We start from the raw sequence: 21,072 nt of genomic DNA on the forward strand, positions 1-21,072 counted from the left end.
AGCAAGCAGTCATAAAGGTGTCTTTTTGTTATGCTAATGGGATGACTTTTGGAAAGTCCCTTGGTCATCTAAGGATGGGAGCTGGATGTCAGAACTAACCAAGTGAGTAGAGGGTTGGACCTTTCAGTCCCACCCCCTGACCTCGGGGGAGGGGGCAGAGGCTGGAGACTGAGTTCAGTCACCAATGGTCAATCATTAATCAATCATGCCTACGGAATAAAGCCTCATAAAAACTGAAAAGGTAACTCCAGCAAGGTGGCACTGAGCCTGGCTGGCTCACAAAAGAACACAGTTCAGAGAGCTTCCGGGATGGTGAACACACGGGGATTGCGGGAGAGTGGCGCACCTGGAGAGGGCATGGGAGCCCTGCACTCCTTCCTCAGGCCTTGCCTTACGCATCTCTTTCATCTGGCTGTTCCTGAGTTACATTCTTTTATAATAAACCAGTAATCTAGTAAGTAAAATGTTTCCCTGAGTTCTTGGAGCTCCCCTAGCAAATTAACTGAATCCAAGGAGGGGGCTGTCAGATACTCCAATCTGTACTAAGGTTCTGAAAGGCGGGGCAGTCTTGTGGGATAAGCCCTTAACCTGTGGGACCTGAAGGTACCTCAAGGTAAATTAGCGCCAGAAGTGAACTGAATTGAATTAACTGCTTAATGGTGGGGAAAAAACTCCCACATCAGAACTGTAGACTCCTTTTCCAAAAAGCCTTACTCTCTAACATTTTGCTCTAAATAGGTCAGAAGTTAAGGCTGCCAAAGAAAACCAGATAATTTCACAGATACTTAGTTAAGTTACACACGCTCTGGGAAAGACAGACAAAGGCTAAAAGACATACAAAAAATGTCAACTTCATTTGTAATCAAAGAAGTGCAAATTAAAACAGTGGAACACCATTTTTTAACCCAGCAAATTAACTGCTAATAGAATCTAAAATCCAATGCTGGACAGGGTGCCGTCAAACAGGTATTCTCTCTCACTCACCGCTGGTGGTGACACACTCGTATGTCCTTTCTGGAAAGGAATCTGGCAGAATGTATCAAAAATCTTACAAAGGTTTATGATTTTTGACACATTAATTCTACTTCTGGAAATCTATCCCAGGGAAATGACCAAAAATTCAGGCGAAGATTTTATAAGGATGTTTGTTCAACAGCAACATTATTAACGGGGCAAAATTAATCAGGAGAATGAGGTAAAAATAAACAAAGGTACACTTATGACACTAATACTATACAGACATATTGATTTAAAATATGGGAAAATGCTATCAATAGTGTTGAGTAATCAGGTCCCCAAACCCTGTATATTTAATACAATCCAATCTGTTTAAAAAAAAAAAAAAAGATAACAGTTTGGGTCTCTGGATCATGATTTTTCCTCCTGTCCTATTTTCCAATTTTTTCAGTCTTCCTACAATGAGCATATATTCCCTTTTTTTTTTTTTTGAGGAAGATTAGCCCCGAGCTCACTACTGCCAATCTTCCTCTTTTCGCTGAGGAAGACTAGCCCTAAGCTAACATCCATGCCCATCTTCCTCTACTTTATATGTGGGACGCCTACCACAGCATGGTGTTTGCCAAGTGGTGCCATATTCACACCCGGGATCCAAACCAGCGAACCCCGGGCCGCTGAGAAGCAAAACGTGTGAACTTAACCGCTGTGCCACCTGGCTGGCCCCCAGCATATATTCTTGTTATCAACGTGCTACGTGCTTGAGAAGGAGGTAGAGAAAGGAGGGCAGGCTCTCAGCGGCCTTTCCGCCTGCTGATATGTATGGTTCCAGATTTATGGTGGCTGCAGAAGGCTGAGGCTACCAGGAACCTGACAATAAGCCAATGGTGTCTGGCTGCATTACTTGCCACAAAGTGAACTACACCACACAAAGAAATACTGATCCTTTCTGATGAAATCTAGCAATTAATGAGGAATTCATTTTCTAAACTGGATAACCAAGAGCAAACCCTTTTATTATTTTGATACGCATAATCAGTGTTTACCAAGTGTTTTCTAAGCGTGTCAGCAGTGTGCCATACACATTTTAGTGACTGTAATCTCGTTCATCTTCGTGACATCAGGGCATACTCACCACAGCTTCCACTGCCGGTGAACTGTCCCCTACCACCAAGAGAGCAGAACACCTGGGGAAGGCAAAGTGAGAGATGACATTCGCAAACAGCACACACGCCACTGAACACTGTGTTCATCCATGAAAGGCAAAGATATTTAGCAACTTAGTGGGGAAACTGAGGGACTTACTTTAATGTCTTTGATTTGTTATCATTTTGGCCCAGCAAGGGTCTTTCAATGTCCAGGTCTCTGCGTCTAGAAACACAAAGGAAGCAATGCTCTTTTCAGGTAAAATCATGGCAACACAGGTTATTTCCAGGTCGTGAAAACCACAACGTATCAAGGAATGTGAAAACTCTCTTATGAGGGAAGGGGCCCTTGTGCGCTTTGTTCCCAAGTAGCCATTTCAGTGGCCTCCTGCGTGGTACCGAGCAGGAACAAGGCTCCAGGCTCAACTCTGAGGGACTCTGTGAATGCCAAAAGGAAGAAACTGCAAAACTCAACAGCCACGCTATCGAAATCCTCAAGTCCTAAGTGTTTAATTTGCCAACTCATTTATAGGAATAAACTCGTTAAGAGAAGGGGAACTTTTTCCTTGTAACTAACATAGTTTAGTGCAGTATGTAATAAACCTTTCTGATTTCAACAAAAATAAGGAGGCTCTGTTATTTAGAGGAAGGAACTCGAGAGACCAGGTTCAAAACCTGGCTTTGCTCCTTACTGGCTGTGTAACTCTGCCTTAAGTTACAGCTGACTCATTTCCTCAATCTTTTCCCATGACCCAGAAAGCTAGAAGGAGCTAACATTTTTACCTCTCATCCTAAGATAAGAATCAGGGTCTCTCAGAGACTGGGGGAGATGTGACAGTGGGTTTAGGAATACACAAACGAAAGAGAATTTACTAGTGTCCATGTGTTACTCCTGCCTGATGACAAGATATCAGCGAGGAGAAAGTGAATCGAGGCCCGAGCCTTCTACCCTTTGCCTCCCCTCCATGCATTTTTCTGTGCCACCTCAAATTACTTGTGTGTTTTGTGTGTGTACATATTTTAGGTACCCAAATTGGCCTTCAATTCATTCATTCTTCTTGAAAGCTGTTTAATATCTGTGTGAAAGCCTTTCCTCTTCTACTGTGGTGAAATAGCATGAAAGCAATCACATCACACAACACTGGAAGAAGTAGTTTATTTCCCCTTCCCATCTCCCTTAAATGTCCATAATCTTTTTAGACTTGGCCTGCATTTAAGTGAATGAATAGGAAACAACTGTACCCATTATAGGAACCCAGGAAGAGCTGTAGGTTTTCTTGGTTGATATCTTGTGCAATATGCAGCCTGTAGGTTTGAATCAGGTCCAGGTTGGCCTGCAGCTCTTCCTAGAACAATTGAAAGAAGACACTGGTAAACTTCTGAGCTGTAGGACAAGTCTACTTTGATTGGTTTGCATTCTCAACGCCCAAAGCCAAAGCTCCCTGCCCATGATGGGACATGAGGGGACAGCCTGGGGCCTACTGATGGACGGGTAGACTGATGGGACGAAATCTTTTTAATTTGCATCAGACTGGTTCAGTGCCATATTCTGTGTTGGATGAGGGCATCAAAGAATCTATGATGGGGGCTAGCCCTCTGGCTGAGTGGTTAAGTTCACGTGCTCCGCTTCGGCAGCCCAGGGTTTGCCAGTTCGGATCCTGAGCACAGACCTACACACCTTTCATCAAGCTATGCTGTGGTGGCATCCCACATAGAAGAACTAAAATGACCTACAACTAGGATATACAACTATGTGCTGAGGCTTTGGGGAGAAAAAAAAAAGGAGGAAGATTGGTAACAGATGTTAGCTCAGGGCCAATCTTCTTCACCAAAACAAAAGGGGGGGCCATAAAAAAATGAATCATGATGGAAAAAGCTAGTAATCAACTCCAGGTCAAGCACAAAAACTCAGGGTACACTCTGAATATGCTTACCTTTGGCACAGTGGAAACTGCACTAGCCTTAGATTCAGGCACTAGCTGTGGGACTTAGGTCACCTAACCATTTGGAACCCTAGTTCCTTATTTGTGTTTTTTTCATGTTCTGCCATTTCTCATAAAAATAGAATAGTGTCTGTAAAATGAAGAGAATAGCTCCCTGACAGAGCTATTTTAAAGATTAGATAAGAAAAGTTATATGAGCTGTAAAGTATAAAATAAATGGAAAGTAACATTTCTCTTAACAGCCACAAATCTGTATAATTAACTTATCTGTATCTTCACCAATGTAATCAGTGTATTACATATTTATATACTATCATTTAATAATATACATTCTGGAATTAATACTCCATTTATGATATCTTATTAAGTCAATTTATCACTTATTTAATCTTATTACCAATACTATTAAAGGTATAAAGGATAAGAGAAACAAAATGGTCTATACAGTGGAAAATGAGTCTCCCTCCCCAGCATCCACAGTCCCATGGTCCCTCTCTTGCTGGCCTTCTCAGAACCAGGTGCCAGGTTCTCCTGTACATAAGCATATACGTACATATGCGCACACTCTCTCCCGCCACCCTAGTAAGCACTTTTAAGCTGAAGGGAAAATGTTTGCCTTGGAAGAAAGAAACGTATCAGGAACAGTGAGAGAGTCAGTTAATCCAGGGAAGTGTGTGAAGATCACCGCAAGCCTTGTAGAGAGACAGAGACAAGGAAAACATTTGTTTGCATTCTCACTACCACGTGGGTGAAGCGAGCCAAGAGCACAGTTGGAAACTAACCAAATGGATCAGAGTCTAGGAAACTAAAGGGCATTGCAATCACTCTGAGGAAACGCGGCAAATGCTAAAGATACTGCAATAAGAAAAGTAAACGATAAACGAAGCACACAGTAATTAGAAATGAAATGATCTAGCCAGCTCCCCCTTGAAGGTCTGGAGAGGAACTTGAGCAGCAAAGTTTGAGATAAAAAAGGGAAGAAATGATATTGGTATAAAAGGGGGTAAAAGTGGCTTAAGTGCCAATGGAACATCTTGGGCAAAGCTGTTATGTATAAATTGCACCCCCCGTCCACCTTTTTTTCCAAACACAAATTGCAGTCTGCTCGACATGGTAGAGGTAGAGATCACTGCTTATCAGGACATATGAGGCCGTCTCGTTCATTTATACCACCTGCTTCTCCACACCCTTACTAGTACAAATGGCCACTTGTTTTGATTTTTGATAATTTCATAGATTAAAAAAGAGGATATCACTGTGTTTTTTCCCTCTAATCAGTGAAGATGAGATGATTCATGTTTAAAAACCTTATTTGTGTCCATTTCAAGGCAATAAAAGCAACACAAGCATTTGCTTGCTTAAATTTTAAATGAACTCCTCAGCCTTGTGACAACCCATTGTCTGTGACCTCACACATTTTTCATTAAACACACACTGTGCGTATATTGAGGATGTCCTTGCTTTACAGAAACCATTAAAATTCTGGTCTTACCTTCCCCCTATTTGAAATAGTGTTTCTAACATATTCAAACGCAAACACCTCAAAGCCTCATTCCTCCACGTCAGGCCCTGGGAAAAGGCTGCAGAAGTAACTGCTTTGGCTAATCACCCTCCTGCAGGCATCCTACACCAAGACCCCCGCAGGTCACTTAAGACCCATGAATATGCCTTATAACTCCTTCCTCTTTGCTTTTGAGCAAACTATTCCCCCTTCCTGGAGTGACCCCCTTCCTCCCCAAATCTACAATGTGGAAGCTGATCTAACCTTCAGGGCCCCGCTGGGATTCCTCCTCTACCTTTAAGCCTTTCCTGAAGGGAACCTTGGAAGACAACCTCTCCTGCCTTTGAATTCCTCCAGGCCCCTCACGGTGCCTCTCCTAAGGCAGAAAGAGGAAAGCTTCAGAGGCCGGCACATCTGGCTTCAAATCTCCTCCCTCCATATGTCACTAGCTGCGGACCTTGTGTAAACCAATTCATTCTTCACCTGTAAAGTGGGAATCATACAATTCCCATTATGAGGTACCATATCAGATTGAATTAAAGCATATAAAATGTCTGTCTGAAATTTGTAGGTGTTCAATGAAAGGTAGCTCTTATTACTTATCCCTGTTTACCTGTGCCATAATAGTATTTCTGTATATCTCATCTCCCCACAGAGCGAGCTCTTGGAGAACAAGGGCCATATGTTACTACCTTTGTCTCTCCCAGAGCACTAAGCATGGAATTTTGTGAACTGGTTTTTAAGGTCAAACCAAGCATGCTGTATCTTCAGGAAAGCATCCACTCTACCCAGCATTATGTAGTGGAAAGATCATGGTCTTTGAGACGTCCAATTGAAAGAGCTGAATCAAAACATAGCTTTATTCCTTCCAGAAAAATCATAAAAATAACAGCAAAAATATTTCTTTATTAAGTCATAAACTCATAAGGACAAAGACAACAGGAAAAGTAACAACAGCAATAACATTTTGAAAGTGGGAATGCAGAAGCAAGACTGTAATCGCTCATTTAGCAGACTCAACAAGGTTGCTAGGCTGGCAGTGGGGAGAGTGAAAGAAGTCAGTGAACATGTACCAAGGAGCCTGAAAGGCTCAAGAATTGTCGGTCAGCACCAGTTCTCTCTACAAGCAGAGAGTAAGGATGGGGCTAACAAATGAGAATCAGTTGAAAGTTGTTTGTAGAACTAAACTAAAATGGAGTCTCTTATGTCAGGGACAAAATGGAAACGGCCAATGCAGGTACATAAAGGAAACTTAACCTAACCTTACAGGAATTTACAGCTCTTCTCAGAAATCTGCAGAGGACACCAGCCAATCCCCAAACGCCAAGTCTGTTCACGCTATCTGTGGACTTCCTTGTCCCCATGACTCTGCAACCCTGATCCAAATAAGAAAGAAAACCCCTAGGCAACTAATCTGCTGAAAAAGCCAAATAACCTCTGCATTTACCCCATAATAATCCCTTAATCTGTGACCAACTCGGAACTCATTGCTCCCATAGCCTTGAGTTTCCTGGTTTGCAGGGTGAAAGCCTTGCAATAAACTCATCTTTCTGCTTTGTTTTATTCAACATGCAGAGTTTGGTTTTTGACATTTCTAATAAAGGTCTAACATCAGGAAGACGTAACAATTAAAATACATAAAGCAAATCAAACAGAATTGAAGGGAGAAGTAGACAGTGCAATAATAATAGTTGGTAACTTTAATACCCTACATTCAATACAATCCTACAATAATGGATAGAATAACCAGGCAGAAGATCACAAGGAAATAAAGAACTGAATATCACTATAAACCACCAGACCTAACAGATATCTACAGAACACTCCATTTAGGAGCAGAATGAATACATATTTTTCTCACGTGTACATGGAACATTCTCTAGGACAGACCATATGTTAGAATATAAAACAAGTCTCAGGGGCTGGCCCCATGGCCGAGTGGTTAAGTTCACGCCCTCTGCTGCAGGCAGCCCAGTGTTTCATTGGTTCGAATCCTGGGCGCAGACATGGCACTGCTCATCAAACCACGCTGAGGCAGCGTCCCACATGCCACACCTAGAAGGACCCACAACGAAGAATATACAACTATGTACCGGGGGGCTTTGGGGAGAAAAAGGAAAAAATAAAATCTTTAAAACAAGTCTCAATAAATTTGAAAAGGAATGAAATATTAAGAATATCCTCTGACCATACTGGAAGGAAATCAGAAATCAATAATAGAAGGAAATTTAGGAAATTAACAACATAATCCTAAAGAACTAATGAGTCAAAGAAAAAATCACAAGGAAATTAGAAAATACTTTGAGATGAATGAAAATACCAAAAGTTATAGGATGTAGCTAAAGCTGTGTTTAGCGGGAAATTTACAGCTATAAATGCCCCTATAAAAAAAGAAGAAAGATCTCAAATCCATACGAACTTTCCACTTTAAGAAACTAGAAAAAGAAGAATAAACTTAAAGCAGGCAGAAGGAAAAAATAATAAAAATTAGAATTGAAATAGACAATAGAAAAAGAATAGAGAAAATCAATGAAACCAAAAATTGATCAGCTAGACTGACGAAAAAAAAAAGAGAGAGAGAGACAAGACTCAAATTGCTAAAGACAGGAATGAAAGATGAGACATTACTATCAGCTTTACAGAAATAAAAAGAATTATAAGGGAATATTAGGAATAATTGTATGTCAACAAATTAGATAACCTAAATGAAATGAACAAATTCCTAGAAAGACACAAACCACTTAAACTGTCTCAAGAAGAAACAGAGAAACCTGAATAGACCTATAACAAGTAAAGAGATTAAATTAGTAATATAAGAACTTCCCACAAAGTAAAGCTTTGGCCCAGATGGCTTCACGGTGAATTCTACCCAACATTTAAAGAAGAATCAATAGTAATTCTTCTTAAACTCTTATGAAAAATAAAAGAGAGAATACGTCTCAACTCATTCCATGAGGCTAAATATTACCTTAATCCCAAAACCAGACAAAAACATCATAAGAAAATTACACACCAATATCCCTTATGACGACAGACACAAAAATCCTTAACAAAATACCAGCAAACCAAATGCTACAACACATAAAAAGGCTTATACACCATGAGTAAGTGAGATTTATCCTAGGAATGCAAGGTTGGTTCAACATACAAAAATCAATAAATATAATATACCACATTAAAAGAATAAAGGACGAAAGTCACACATATCTTTCAAGAGACAGAGAAAAAGCATTTGACAGAATCCAACACGCTTTCATGATAAAAACACTCAACAAACCAGGAATAGGAGAGAACTGCCTCGACCTGATAAAGGGCATCTATGAAAAATCCACAGCTGACATCACACTCAATGGTGAAAGACTGAAGCCTTCCCAGTAAGATCAGAAACAAGACAAGGACATCCACTCTCATCACTTCTATTCAACACTTACTAGAGGTTCTAGCCAGGGCCTAGAAAGTTCTATTTAGGCAGGAAAAAGAAATAAAAGGTATTCAGATTGGAAAGGAAGAAGTAAAACTATGTTTATTTGCAGGTGACATGACATTGTATACAGAAAACCCTAAGGAATCCACACAAAACAATTAGAGCTAATAAATTAGTTCAGTAAGGTTGAAGAATACAAGATCAATATACAAAGATTAATTGTATTTCTACACATTAGCAATAAACAATTTAAAAATGAAATTAACAAAGCAATCCATTTATAATAGTACCCCCAAAATAAAATGCTTAGGAATAAATATAAAAAAAGAAGAGTAAGACTTTACTACAAAACATTGTTGAAAGAAATTTAAAGGGAGAAATAAATGGATAGACACTCCATGTTCATGGATTGAAATAATATTGTTAAGATAGCAATGCTCCCCAAATTGATCTATAGATTCAACATAATTACTATCAAAATCCCAGTTAGCTCTTTGCAGATATGGACAGCTGGATCCAAATTCATATGGAAGTGCAAGGAATCTAGAACAGCCAAAACAATCTTGAAAAAGAAGAACAGAGTTGGAGGACTCATACTTCCCAATTAAGAATCTTACTACAAAGCTATAGTAATCAAGACAGTGTGATACTGGCATAAGGCTAGACAAATAACAATAGGATATAAATAAGTATTCCAGAGGCCAGTCCCGTGGCCAAGCGGTTAAGTTTGTGTGCCCACTTCGGTGGCCCAGGGTTTTGCCGGTTTGGATCCTGGGCACGGACCTAGCACCACTCGTCAGGCCATGCTGAGGCAGCATCCCACATAGCACAACCAGAGGGATCTACAACTATAATATACAACTAAGTACTGGGGAGCTTTGGGGAGAAGGAAAAAAAAAAAGATTGGCAACAGCTGTTAGCTCAGGTGCCAAACAAAAAAGTGTTCCAAAATATACCTTTACATTTATGGTCAACTGATTTTCAACAAGGGAGCCCAGAAAATTCAATGGGCACAGAAGAGTCTTTTTAACAAATGCTACTGGGACAACTGGATTTCCACATGCAAAAGAATGAAATCAGATTCCAACCTCATACCACATACATACAACAAATTAACTCAAAATGGATCACAGACCTAAATGTAAGAGCCAAAACTATAAAATTCTTAAAAGAAAGGAAAGGATAGGAGCAAATCTTCGTGACATTGGATTAAGCAATAGTTTCTTAGATATGACACTAAAAACACAAGCAACAAAAGAAAAAATAGATAAATTTGACTTCATCAAAATTAAAAACTTTTGTGCTTTATTTTTTTTTAAGATTGGCACCTGAACTAACAACTGTTGCCAATCTTTTATTTTTCTGCTTTTATTTCCCCAAATCCCCCGCTAAAACTTTTGTGCTTTAAAGGACACCACCAAGAAAGTGAAAAGACAACCCACAGAATGGAAGAAAATCTTTGCATATCATATATGTGAGAAGAGAATACATAAAAAACTCTTGATAATATATATAAAATATACTAAAAACTAGATAATAAAAAGATAAATAACTCAACTAAAAAGTGGGCAAAAGATTTTAACAGACATTCCTCCAAAGAAGATACACAAATGGCCAATACGTAACATCGTTAGTCATTAGGGAAATGCAAATCAAAACCATAATGAGATACCACCTCACGCCCACTACTTGTTAGTGCCGTCAAGTTAACTCTGACTCCCTAGCGACCCCATGTACAGTAGAGCTGAACCCCGCCCGGTCTTTGTACGCCATCCTCTCACCTTCTGGTGCTACATCAGCTGGTATTTGAAATACTGATGGCATAGCTTTCAGCATCATAGCAACACACATGTTGACAACAGTATGACAACCGACAGACGGGTGGTGTGGTTCGCTGACCAGAAACAAACCTGGGCCTCAGCAGTGGAATCTTAACCACTAGACCATCATACACCCACCAGGATGGCTATAATCCAGACAGACAACATCAAATGTTGGCAACAATGTGGAGAAACTGGAACTGTCACGCATTGCTGGTACTATTGTAAATGGTGCGGCCACTTTGGAAAACAGCCCAGCAGTTTCTCAAAATGTTAAACAGTACCATGTGACCCAGCAATTCCAGTCCTACTTGGTATATACTCAAGAAAACTAAAAACACATGTTCATACAAAACCCATATATGAATGTTCATAGCCAAATTTTTCATAATAGTCAAAAAGTGAAAAACACCCAAATGTCCATCAATTTATGAACAGATAGACAAAATGTAGTATATCCGTACAATGAAATATTATTCAGTTATAAAAAGGAATGAAGTATTAATACATGCTACAACACGGATGAACCTCAAGAACATGCTGAGAGAAAGAAATAGACATAAAGGCCACATATTATATGATTCCATTTATATGAAATGTCCAGAATAAGCAAATCCATAGAGACAGAAAGTACATTAGCGGTTGCCAGGTGCGGGGGAGGGAGAGAATAGGGAGTGACCATTAATGGATATGGGGTTTGCTTTTGGGGTGATGAAAATGTTCTGGCATTAGTGTGATGGCTGCATAACTCTGTAAATATACTAAAAGCCACTGAATTGTACCCTTTAAAAGCATGAATTTTATGATACATGAACAGTTCAGACCCAGAAGTTGCACTCCTAATTGTAGACCCAAGAGAGACTTTTGTACAACACAGGGCACGTACAAAACTGTTTATGGTCATCCAGCAATAATATGGATGAATCTTAGCAATTTTAAGTGAAAAAAGTCCCCCAAATTACTTCAGCATAAAATGCTTTTATAATTATAAATATGTATATAATTTTAAAGACTACATATAGATGCAGTAAGATTGTCATAAAGGAAAACAAAGGACTGACAAAAGATGATGGTTTTCTCAGGGTTCTTGGGTACTTATTATATTACTAAAAATAACTAGCTAACCAACTAAATAAAAGAAGGCTATGGGGCCCGGCCCCGTGGCCGAGTGGTTAAGTTCTCGCGCTCCACTGCGGAGGCCCAGCGTCTTGCTGGTTTGGATCCTGGGCGCGGACATGACACCATTCATCAGGCCACGCTGAGGCGGCGTTCCACGTGCCACATCTAGAAGGAGCCACAACTAAAAATATACAACTATGTATTGGGGGGATTTGGGGAGAAAAAGCAGAAAGAAAAAAAGAGAAGATGGGCAACAGTTGTTAGCTCAGGTGCCAATCTTATTAAAAAAAAAAAAAGAAGGCTATGCATGAACCAATGATGAGGGTGTATCATGAACCAAAGACTTTGGTAATTCGAATTATCTGCACCTATGGTCCAATGAGAAAAAAGCAAAAAGCAGTCAGAGCTCCATATCCCTCCCTTGCATTCTGGGGGACTTCCCTTTTCCCACCCCAGGCGAATTCCAAAGGTTTACACTCTGGAAATGATAAAAATAGAAGGTCTTTGACCTGGGAGACCACAAGCCCAGACGGTAGTAGATACACCATACTGAAAAGAGGAGGGTTAAGTGAGCATTTAAAGTCTGAATGCTGAGGCCCTCCATCCTTTGCTGCACTTGGTTCCAAGAATACTAACATTCATGTCTGGTGTGTAACCTCAAAGCTTATCTGGGGAATCTGACTAGTCTTAGAGAAAAGACCTAAAGTTGTTGACATCAGGGGTTCTCCAAGGAAATGGCCCACAGTGATAAGCGTCACCTGGTGCCCACAGGCCTTTTAGCCATCCACCCTTATTACACATGCACAGACAGCCAGGGATCCCCAGCCATTTGGGCAAAGCACCTGCACTAGGTATCAATTTCTGGTTTCTCAGCCTCAGATCCACCATCCTTTGTAATTCTGGAGCTAGACTGCATACACATTGTCCCTTTGCCAATCCTTTTAAAAACTGAGCACAGAAGCCAATGGCTCAAGGTGCAGGAATCCTCGAAGACAAGCCGTAGTCGCACCCTCGGCCCACACTTCCCCACCCAACTGCAGCTTCTGCAGCAGCTCACACCTTACTTTAGACAAATCTCTCCCTCTGGTGATTGGCTCTATGGGCCAGTTCCGGCCCTCACCCTCTGGCAAGTTTCTTCACTACCAGCCGGTTCTGTTTCTGTGGAAACTGTGACTTCTTCAGAGAGGCCAACTCTTGGCTTGGTGGTGGGGGCTTAACTTAGTTCCTTGTGTCCACACTCCCTCAGCCTAGAAGTAGTAGCTACTGTTTTCCATCTGCTACTTTAGGACCCCTCAGAGTCCTCTCTTATCCCTTTGAGAAGTAAAGTACCTTTTACTAGTTAACATTTTATTTTAAATTTTTTGTGCTCAAACTGTGTGGTTTCTGTCTCCAGGCTGAACCCTGCAGAAACAGCCCACAGGACAGAGAAAGTGTGACCTGAAGGCTGCTGAGATGAGCGTCACCAAGTCTTCTCTATTCAGATCGACTCCTGTGCTAAATTAAAAAAAGGGGCCGGCCCTGTGGCCGAGGGGTTAAGTTTGTGAGCTCCACTTCGGCAGCCTGGGGTTTCGCTGGTGCGGCCCCAGTGCTGCTCATCAAGCCATGCTCAGGCGGGGCCCCACATGGCAGAACTAGAAGGACCTACAACTAGAATATACAACTATGTACTGGGGGGGGACTTTGGGGAGAAGAAGAAGAAGAAAAAAGACTGGCAACAGATGTTAGCTCAGAGCCAATCTTAAAAAAATAAAACAAAACTTAAGATGTGTGCTATTTAAAAAAAAAAAAAAAGCCAGAACCTGGAAAGAAAGTGCCCTCCTGCCACTGTCACCTTGCAGTGTCCCTCCAGTGTCCTTTATTTACAATTTCTAACACTGTCAGCTGGCAAAGGTGAAATGCTACACAGAAAAAGAAAGTAGTCATGGCTCAGCTGTGAATGGCATTTACATAGCATGATAGTGTAAACTGGAAATTGATCTAATCCAAATTATGCTGTATTGGGAGGATGGAGTGGAGTGGTAGAAAATACAAATGTGTGTCATAGAGTCAGGTATGTGTGTGAGAGACAGTGAGTGAAATCGTCTTCCATAATGAAATGCCAAAAGATAATGCCTACAACCGAAAAATCAACAGGTGGAAACAGATGCATATTTAGAGAGATGGAGGCAAAGAGAATTGACTGCATACATCCAAAAAGACATGTATGAGAATATTCATAGGAGCTTTATTCATACTAGTAAAAAAACAAAAACAAAAAAACCCCAAACTAGAAACAACTCAAATGTTCCTAGGTGAATAAATAATCTGTGGTACATTAACACAATGGACTGCTCACAGTAACAAAAAAGAATGAACTACTGATACACAGAATGACATGGATGAATCTCAAAGACAATACATTGAGCAAAAGAAGCCAGACTCAGAAGAGTGGACACTGTGTGACTGCATTTATACGAAGGCCAAGGACAGGCAAACAAATCTATAGGGCTAACAGAACACTGAATACTTTGTTTGGGGAGGGGGATTAGAAGTAGGAAAGGGCAGGAGGGAACCTTTTGATGGCAATGTTCTCTATCTTGATTTGGTGGTGGTTATATGAGAGTATATGTATATAAGAAGTCACTGAGATGCACTTATGATTGATGTCCTTTACTCTATGTAAGTTATACCCCCAATTAAAGAGAGAGCAATATGGAAACAAAACCCAAAAGAATTGGCTAAAAGAATTAAAGTAGGTTACCTTTAAGAAGCAGGAAATGGGTGGGTGGCAGATTCTTTGTAACAAGCCCTGCAGAACTTCTCTACTCTAAATACATGTGAATTTGTAACCCTGATAAAATATAACCTAAATAAAAGAAAAGAAAGACTATGAACTTTGGAGTTAGCTGACCTGGATTCAAACTGTCACCAGTGCATTCCCTAAGCAGCTTGAAGGAAGTTTAAAGGTGCTTAGCACTCCCTCACGGTTGTTTTCAGAGCCTCAGTGGGAAGAAATACCAGCGTCAACCAGCCTGAACCAGATCAAGTCCCACTGCAAGAGCAGCACTTGCGCAGATGGCCGGGAGATGACCAAAAGATGCCCTTTACTCCACCTTAATACTAATACCACGTGAGGACAGATTTGCAGACTGCACCTGCGCCAGCCAAGACCCGCCTCTACACATGATGACAAAACTTCACTTTTAAATATTCACTCCCCACCCAAAATAAAAGACACCTGCTTCCCTTTGTTCAGGGAGAGCCATGACTTTGTAAATGATTCTGCGTGGTCTCCTATTTGCTACAAATGAACTCTACTTTGCGTGACAACTACTTCTGGTGGAGGCTCTGATTTTAACTTGCCAGGAAGCTAACCCACTTTGGTTCTGTAACAAAGTGTCAGCTCCATCACTTGCTCTCTGGATAACAGTGGCAAGTCTCTGGTCCTCAGTTTCTCCATCCTAAAATAAGTTTAATAAAACCATGTGAAAAATAACTGAGTTTGTCCCTTAAAGCACTTATCAAAGTGCTTTACACATAATGAGTACTCAATAAATGCTAGTTTTCTCATCTACCATTTTCCTTCCAATAATATTTAAAATTAATCACACAGACTGAAGTTGGATGTGCATTACTCCTACTTACATTGTTTTCATCTTCCCACTCCAGACACCTCACAGCCCCACAGCCTCATTGCTCATTTATTCCCTCACCCCTTCATAGGTCATCTGCGATACTGTGATTTACAATAAGAAATACATATTTGGTCTTTGTCCCAGTTCCTGGCACAGAGCTCCTAAAACCCTTAGAATTTCCAAAGATATGAGAGCCATAAAAGTGTCTTGTTATGTTAATGAGGGGACTTTTGGAAAGCACCTAAGTAAGTCAGGACCTAACCCAACCAAGTGATTAGAGGGTTGGAACTTCCAGTCCCACCTGGGGAGAGTGGGGAGGGGTTGGAGATTGAGCTCAGTCACCAATGGTTAACGATTTAATCAACCATGGCTATGTAATGAAGCCTCCATAAAAACCTAAAAGGACAGGGTTTGGAGAGCTTCCGGGTTGGTGAACACGTGGAGGTTCTGGCAAGCTCCAAGAGATCACAGAAGCTCGGGGCCCCTTTCTACATACCTTGCCCTATGCATCTCTATCATCTGGTTGTTTCTGAGTTATATCCTTTTATACATAACAAACTGGTAATCTAGTAAGTAAAATGTTTCTCTGAGCTCTGTGAGCCGCTATAGCAAAATCAATCAAACCTAACGAGAGGGTCGTTGGAACCTCCGATCTACAGCTGGTCAGTCCAGAAGCACGGGTGACAACATGGACTTGCGATTGGCATCTGAAGGCGGAGGGAGGTGGGTGGGTGTCAGTCCTGTAGGACTGAGCCATTAACCTGTGGGAGCTGACACTATCACCAGGTAGACAGTGTCAGAATTGAGGTGAATTGTAGGACACCCAGCTGGTATCTGAGACTTGCTTAGTGGTGTGGGGAAAAACACACATTGTAATTGGCACCAGAAACACATGATCCAACTCACTTTTCCCTCTGAAAAGAGAACTGGGCTCCCCTCTCCCACCCAATAATTATCCATATAACCATCATTTCCTCTGTAGACTTCAGTTTTCTCACCAGTAAATCATGAGGATTGAACAAAATAATGTCTATGGTTCTTTCAGCACTAACATTTCATGGTTTCTTTTTTCTCTGAAATTTCTGTTTCTGTGAAGCCTTTCCCAGACCTCATTATGGCTCTAAAGATGTTTGGTGAGGTTTGTGATGTTGTCAAACATTAACAGATGGCATGCTGCTTACAGGGAACAGGTTGGGGGGGGGCTGAGCGCTGCCTCCTCTCATCTCTCCAAATGCTAAGAGCCATGTGGCACTGAGTTAATGCCTCTCCCCTATGACCGGCCTTTGCTGAGCGACATGCATGTCGCACTGCACTAGAAGTGTTACCACTAGGATCAGGTGAATTCTACGGCACCTCTTCCTTCCTGAGGTAAACAAGGCTTTCAGTGCAAGCTAATAAACACAGCTCTCCTAGGTGTAATAGGCACTTACCTGCCCAAAGTGATGAGCCAAAATAATGTCCACAACATTGGTTGTCAAGCCGGAGAGCTAAAAAGATAAAAACTCTGTGTCAAGGGAGTAAGCATATACAAAAATTTATCAAGCTGTCCACTTAAGATTAATGTACTTTATTGTATATGTTGACCTTCAACAAACAAAAACACAACTCAGTGTCACACATTTTCTTGAGATGGTGGTTTCAAGAGACACGAGAACAAGAAACAAGTCAGAAAAAAAACAAAAAGTCTCCCTTCCAGGTTAATATAGCCTGTTTTGAAAAAGGCAGCTGGAAGAAATGCTGGCCATTCCTTCTTTGAAAACTGGAGACTTAGAACTCACGGCTATTAGCCACTTCATTCCTGGCTGTATTTCTGCATTTACACCGGATTTACGGCTAATAAGGATCAACTTACAACCACTCCCAAGCCACCTGAGAGAAAAAAACCAATTTTTTTTTCCTTTCCTCCAGTTTTTGCTATCTTCAGCTCAGGGAGTGGGAGGAAATAGCTATGTTTACAGAATGTTCTTGTGTTTTGAACATTTTTCTCCTAATTTTTCCTACTTCAAAATGATGCATCTCACAGTCTAATAAATGCAGCAATCTGCACAGATCTGTAGACTGTTCGTCTATTTTCAGAAAAATTTCCAACTCAAATTACACTGCTGATTCTCCTTAAGCCTTCTTCCTTGGTTTTATGCTCAATTCCTACTGCTGACTCAGAACAGAGTGAAGTGCTGAGTCAGGGGTGGGGATGGAGGAGAGGAGAGAGACAGACATGGATATGGGTGGAAGAGGATCACACAGTCTCAGAAAGATTAAGAAGAAAGAAGTCCAGAAATCTCCACATGGGTTATCAGTGATCCACAAGTTATAAAGATAATCAGAATTTAATAACCAATCTCATTTAGTGTTTAATACTCATAAGGTCATTCTGAAGTTTTATCAGAATTTTAGGTTGTTACATGTTACTGACAGTGTTCAGGTAAGGTTTAATTCCTATCATACTAGATAGGAATTAGAACAAATTTTAAATAAGTCAGGTTGTAAAAAAGAATTTCCACAGCATTTGGCAATAGCATTGTTAACACAGTTCATCCAAAGCTAGGGTATGAAACTGTGGGGGACCAGAATGTCTCCCACCCCAAAATGTGTCTCTTTGCCTTGATTATCTTTAAGAACAAAAGACTCCAAAAGAAACTTTGACCTGCCCCCTGCCTAAATAAAAGAATTCAAGATAGAAGGTCTGTTCCAGGACAGGCCGTCACCATAGATAACTCTGGGTATGGTAGGCTGGGAGGAGCCTTGCTAAGCCCTAAATATTTATCAAAGTTCTCTCTCTGGTCACACTGTCTATAGATGGCCCAGCAAACATTTGTTTACCAAACATTTGCTTTTTCATCTCCATGTAAGTTGCCTTCCTCCCCTTTGAAGTCCCAGACCACGACCCCAAACATCCTCCTTTGTCTTTAGCTGAAGATGGTATTTAAGGTGGTGGCTTTGGTCGTTTTGGTAAGTTTCTCAGTTTTCCTGGGTTTCTCCCATGAATACACGTTATACAAACAAATCAAACCTTGTTTGATTTTCTCCTGTTATTCTGTCTCACATCAATTGATTCTCAGACCAGCCAGAAGGACCTAGAAGGCAGAGGAATAGTTCTTCCTCCCCTGTGCATCGTTTCTCCAGAATTTAAATGTGGGGAGGGATGAATAAATTTTTTAGAATTTGGTCTGCTGGTAGATGGAATATTTTAATATTTTAAAATAATCATAAAAGCAATACATGCTTATTGTAGAAAATTAGGAAAACACAGAATATGAAAAAGAAAATAAAAATAATTTGTAATGCTACCAGCCAAAGATGTAACTGCTGGTAACAAATTATTTTCTCTCTTTTCTCACGCATATATGTATTTAACAATACTGGGACATACAAAGTTTTATGTCTGTTTTTTAAACGTGACAATTTTCTCATTTCCTTAAATAACCAAATAATTTTTGGGGTGCATAGTATTCCATTCTATGGTTGTATCACAATTTTAAACAGTGAATTAGGGGCCAGCCAGTGGCGCAGCAGTTAAGTGCACACATTCTGCTTCAGTGGCCTGGGGTTCGCTGGTTCAGATCCTGGCTGCGGACATGGCACCACTTGGCAAAAGCCATGCTATGGCAGGTGTCCCACGTATAAAGTAGAGGAAGATGAGCATGGATGTTAGCTCAGGACAAGTCTTCCTCAGCAAAAAGAGGAGGATTGGCAGCAGTTAGGTCAGGGCTAATCTTCCTCAAAAAACAAACAAACAAACAAAAAAACCCAGTGAATTACTTTTTAGCATGGGAGAGTTCAATGCAAATAGAATATAATATAATGCTTTTCCCCTTACTCCCTCTTTCACTCTGGTTGTTGCTGGGATTACTTATATTTGTAAAGTCATTAGCACACCCCTGTAGTTTCCTATCTCTTTGAACAGATTTTAGACAGCATTCCATCTGGATAGCAAGTTCCAACTAGATAGCAAATATCTTCATTTTTCAGACAGCAAACATCTATAATCTGTGTGTCTTTGGGAGCAGTAGCACAAATAAACTATTTGGGTTCACTGAAGAGAGTGATTAATTCATTCATTTCACTCATGAAAAGAGTACAAATGCAAACCACAGATTGGGAGAAGGTATTTACATGTACTCAGCAAAGGATTCCTAGGCAGACCATGTAAAGAACTCTCATACATCAATTAAAAAAAGAGACCAACACGCAATTTAAAAAAAGGCGGGGGGGGGGGGGAGGCAAGAGACAAGAACAGTCACTTCCAAAAAGATATTCAAATGGCCAGTTTTAAAGAAAGTGCTGGACATCATGGGCCCTTAAGGAAATGCAAATTAAACCCCAACATTATTTACCCATAAGCATAGATTAAAATTGAAAAGATAGTACAATTAAAAATCATTTTTTAATAACTAAAGCTATTTAAGTGATGGGTTCCATATAAAAAACTAATATTACAAATAAAACTATTCATCTTTTACAAAATTAAAAGGACTAACTATCAAATGTCGGTGAGGATGTGGAACGACTGGAACTTTCATGCAGTGCTGGTGTGCAAACTGGCCAAGCGCTACAGAGGACTGGCGGTCTCTACCAAAGCTAAACACACGACTGCCCTCTGACCCAGCAGTTCCACTCCTAGGTCCGGGCCCAAGAGAAACGAATGTGTGTGTCTACTGAAAGACGTGTAAAAGGACGCGCACAGGAGCTTTATTCATAATAGTCGAAAAACAAACAACTCATTGCGTGTACTCACACAATAGACTACAAAACAGTTAAAAAGAACTACTGCTACACACAATATGAATGAGACTCACAGACGACGAATGAAAAGAAGCTAGACACAAAAGAATATATATTCTATTCTTCCATTTATGTGAAGTTTAAGAATAGATTAAACCAATCTATGGTGACAGAAGTCAGAGTCAGACAGTTATTTCCGGAAGGAGAGGAAGTATTAATTAAGGGAAAGGCACCAGGGAATCCTCAGAGCTGGAAATATTCTGTATACTGAATTCTGTATACTGGGTGGTGATTACATACAGAAACACTCGTCAAGCTGTATACTTAAAACTTCTTGCCCTTAACTGTATACACCTTGATGAAAAAAACAAAAATAAGACAGACAAGCCATTCTGAGAAGGGACCAAGCGATGAGCCAATGGACACGATTTGGTGCTTACTTTGGAAGCTGCCCAGTCAATCCAGCCTTTAGCACACGGGTCAATGTTAATGAGTACAAGGCCTTCCACAAGCTCTGGATGATTGAGCTGAAATACGAGACAAAGACAACAGTATGAAAGTTCCACTCCCGGTATTCTTCTAAAAATGTTGCAGCATGGTTCATCAATTCTTACTATGCCTCAATGCCTCAGATTTGCAAGTAAGATTTCAGAGAGGTGCTAGGGAGGATATCTGGAGAAAGAGCTCTTTAAATCTGACTTAGCATCTGGAAAACCAGTTTCTTAAATTGCTATCAAATGATCTTGCCTTACAAGGATCTACGAGGGAGACATGCTTTTCATTTCTACAGCAGAGGAAGGCACCTGGTGTCTCTGTAGTTGTTAAGCTCA

The 21,072-nt window shown here is 40.6% G+C and overlaps 1 protein-coding gene across 19 annotated transcripts in view; it reads right to left on the reverse strand.

The window, feature by feature from the left end:
- NDRG3 (NDRG family member 3) overlaps window positions 1–21,072 on the reverse strand; it is a 72,791-nt gene that overhangs the window by 10,465 nt on the left and 41,254 nt on the right. For all 19 annotated transcript variants that reach the window (XM_005604615.3, XM_005604617.3, XM_070247693.1 and 16 more), the window contains 5 exons: window positions 20,683–20,769; window positions 16,951–17,007; window positions 3,342–3,445; window positions 2,260–2,325; window positions 2,090–2,141 (listed from right to left, as the gene is read on the reverse strand). In XM_005604615.3, the coding sequence (XP_005604672.1) occupies window positions 2,090–2,141; window positions 2,260–2,325; window positions 3,342–3,445; window positions 16,951–17,007; window positions 20,683–20,769 (366 nt within the window). The remainder of the gene's footprint in view (window positions 1–2,089; window positions 2,142–2,259; window positions 2,326–3,341; window positions 3,446–16,950; window positions 17,008–20,682; window positions 20,770–21,072) is intronic.

This window comes from Equus caballus, chromosome 22 (assembly GCF_041296265.1).
Source record: "Equus caballus isolate H_3958 breed thoroughbred chromosome 22, TB-T2T, whole genome shotgun sequence".
Classification (NCBI taxonomy): Eukaryota; Metazoa; Chordata; class Mammalia; order Perissodactyla; family Equidae; genus Equus; species Equus caballus.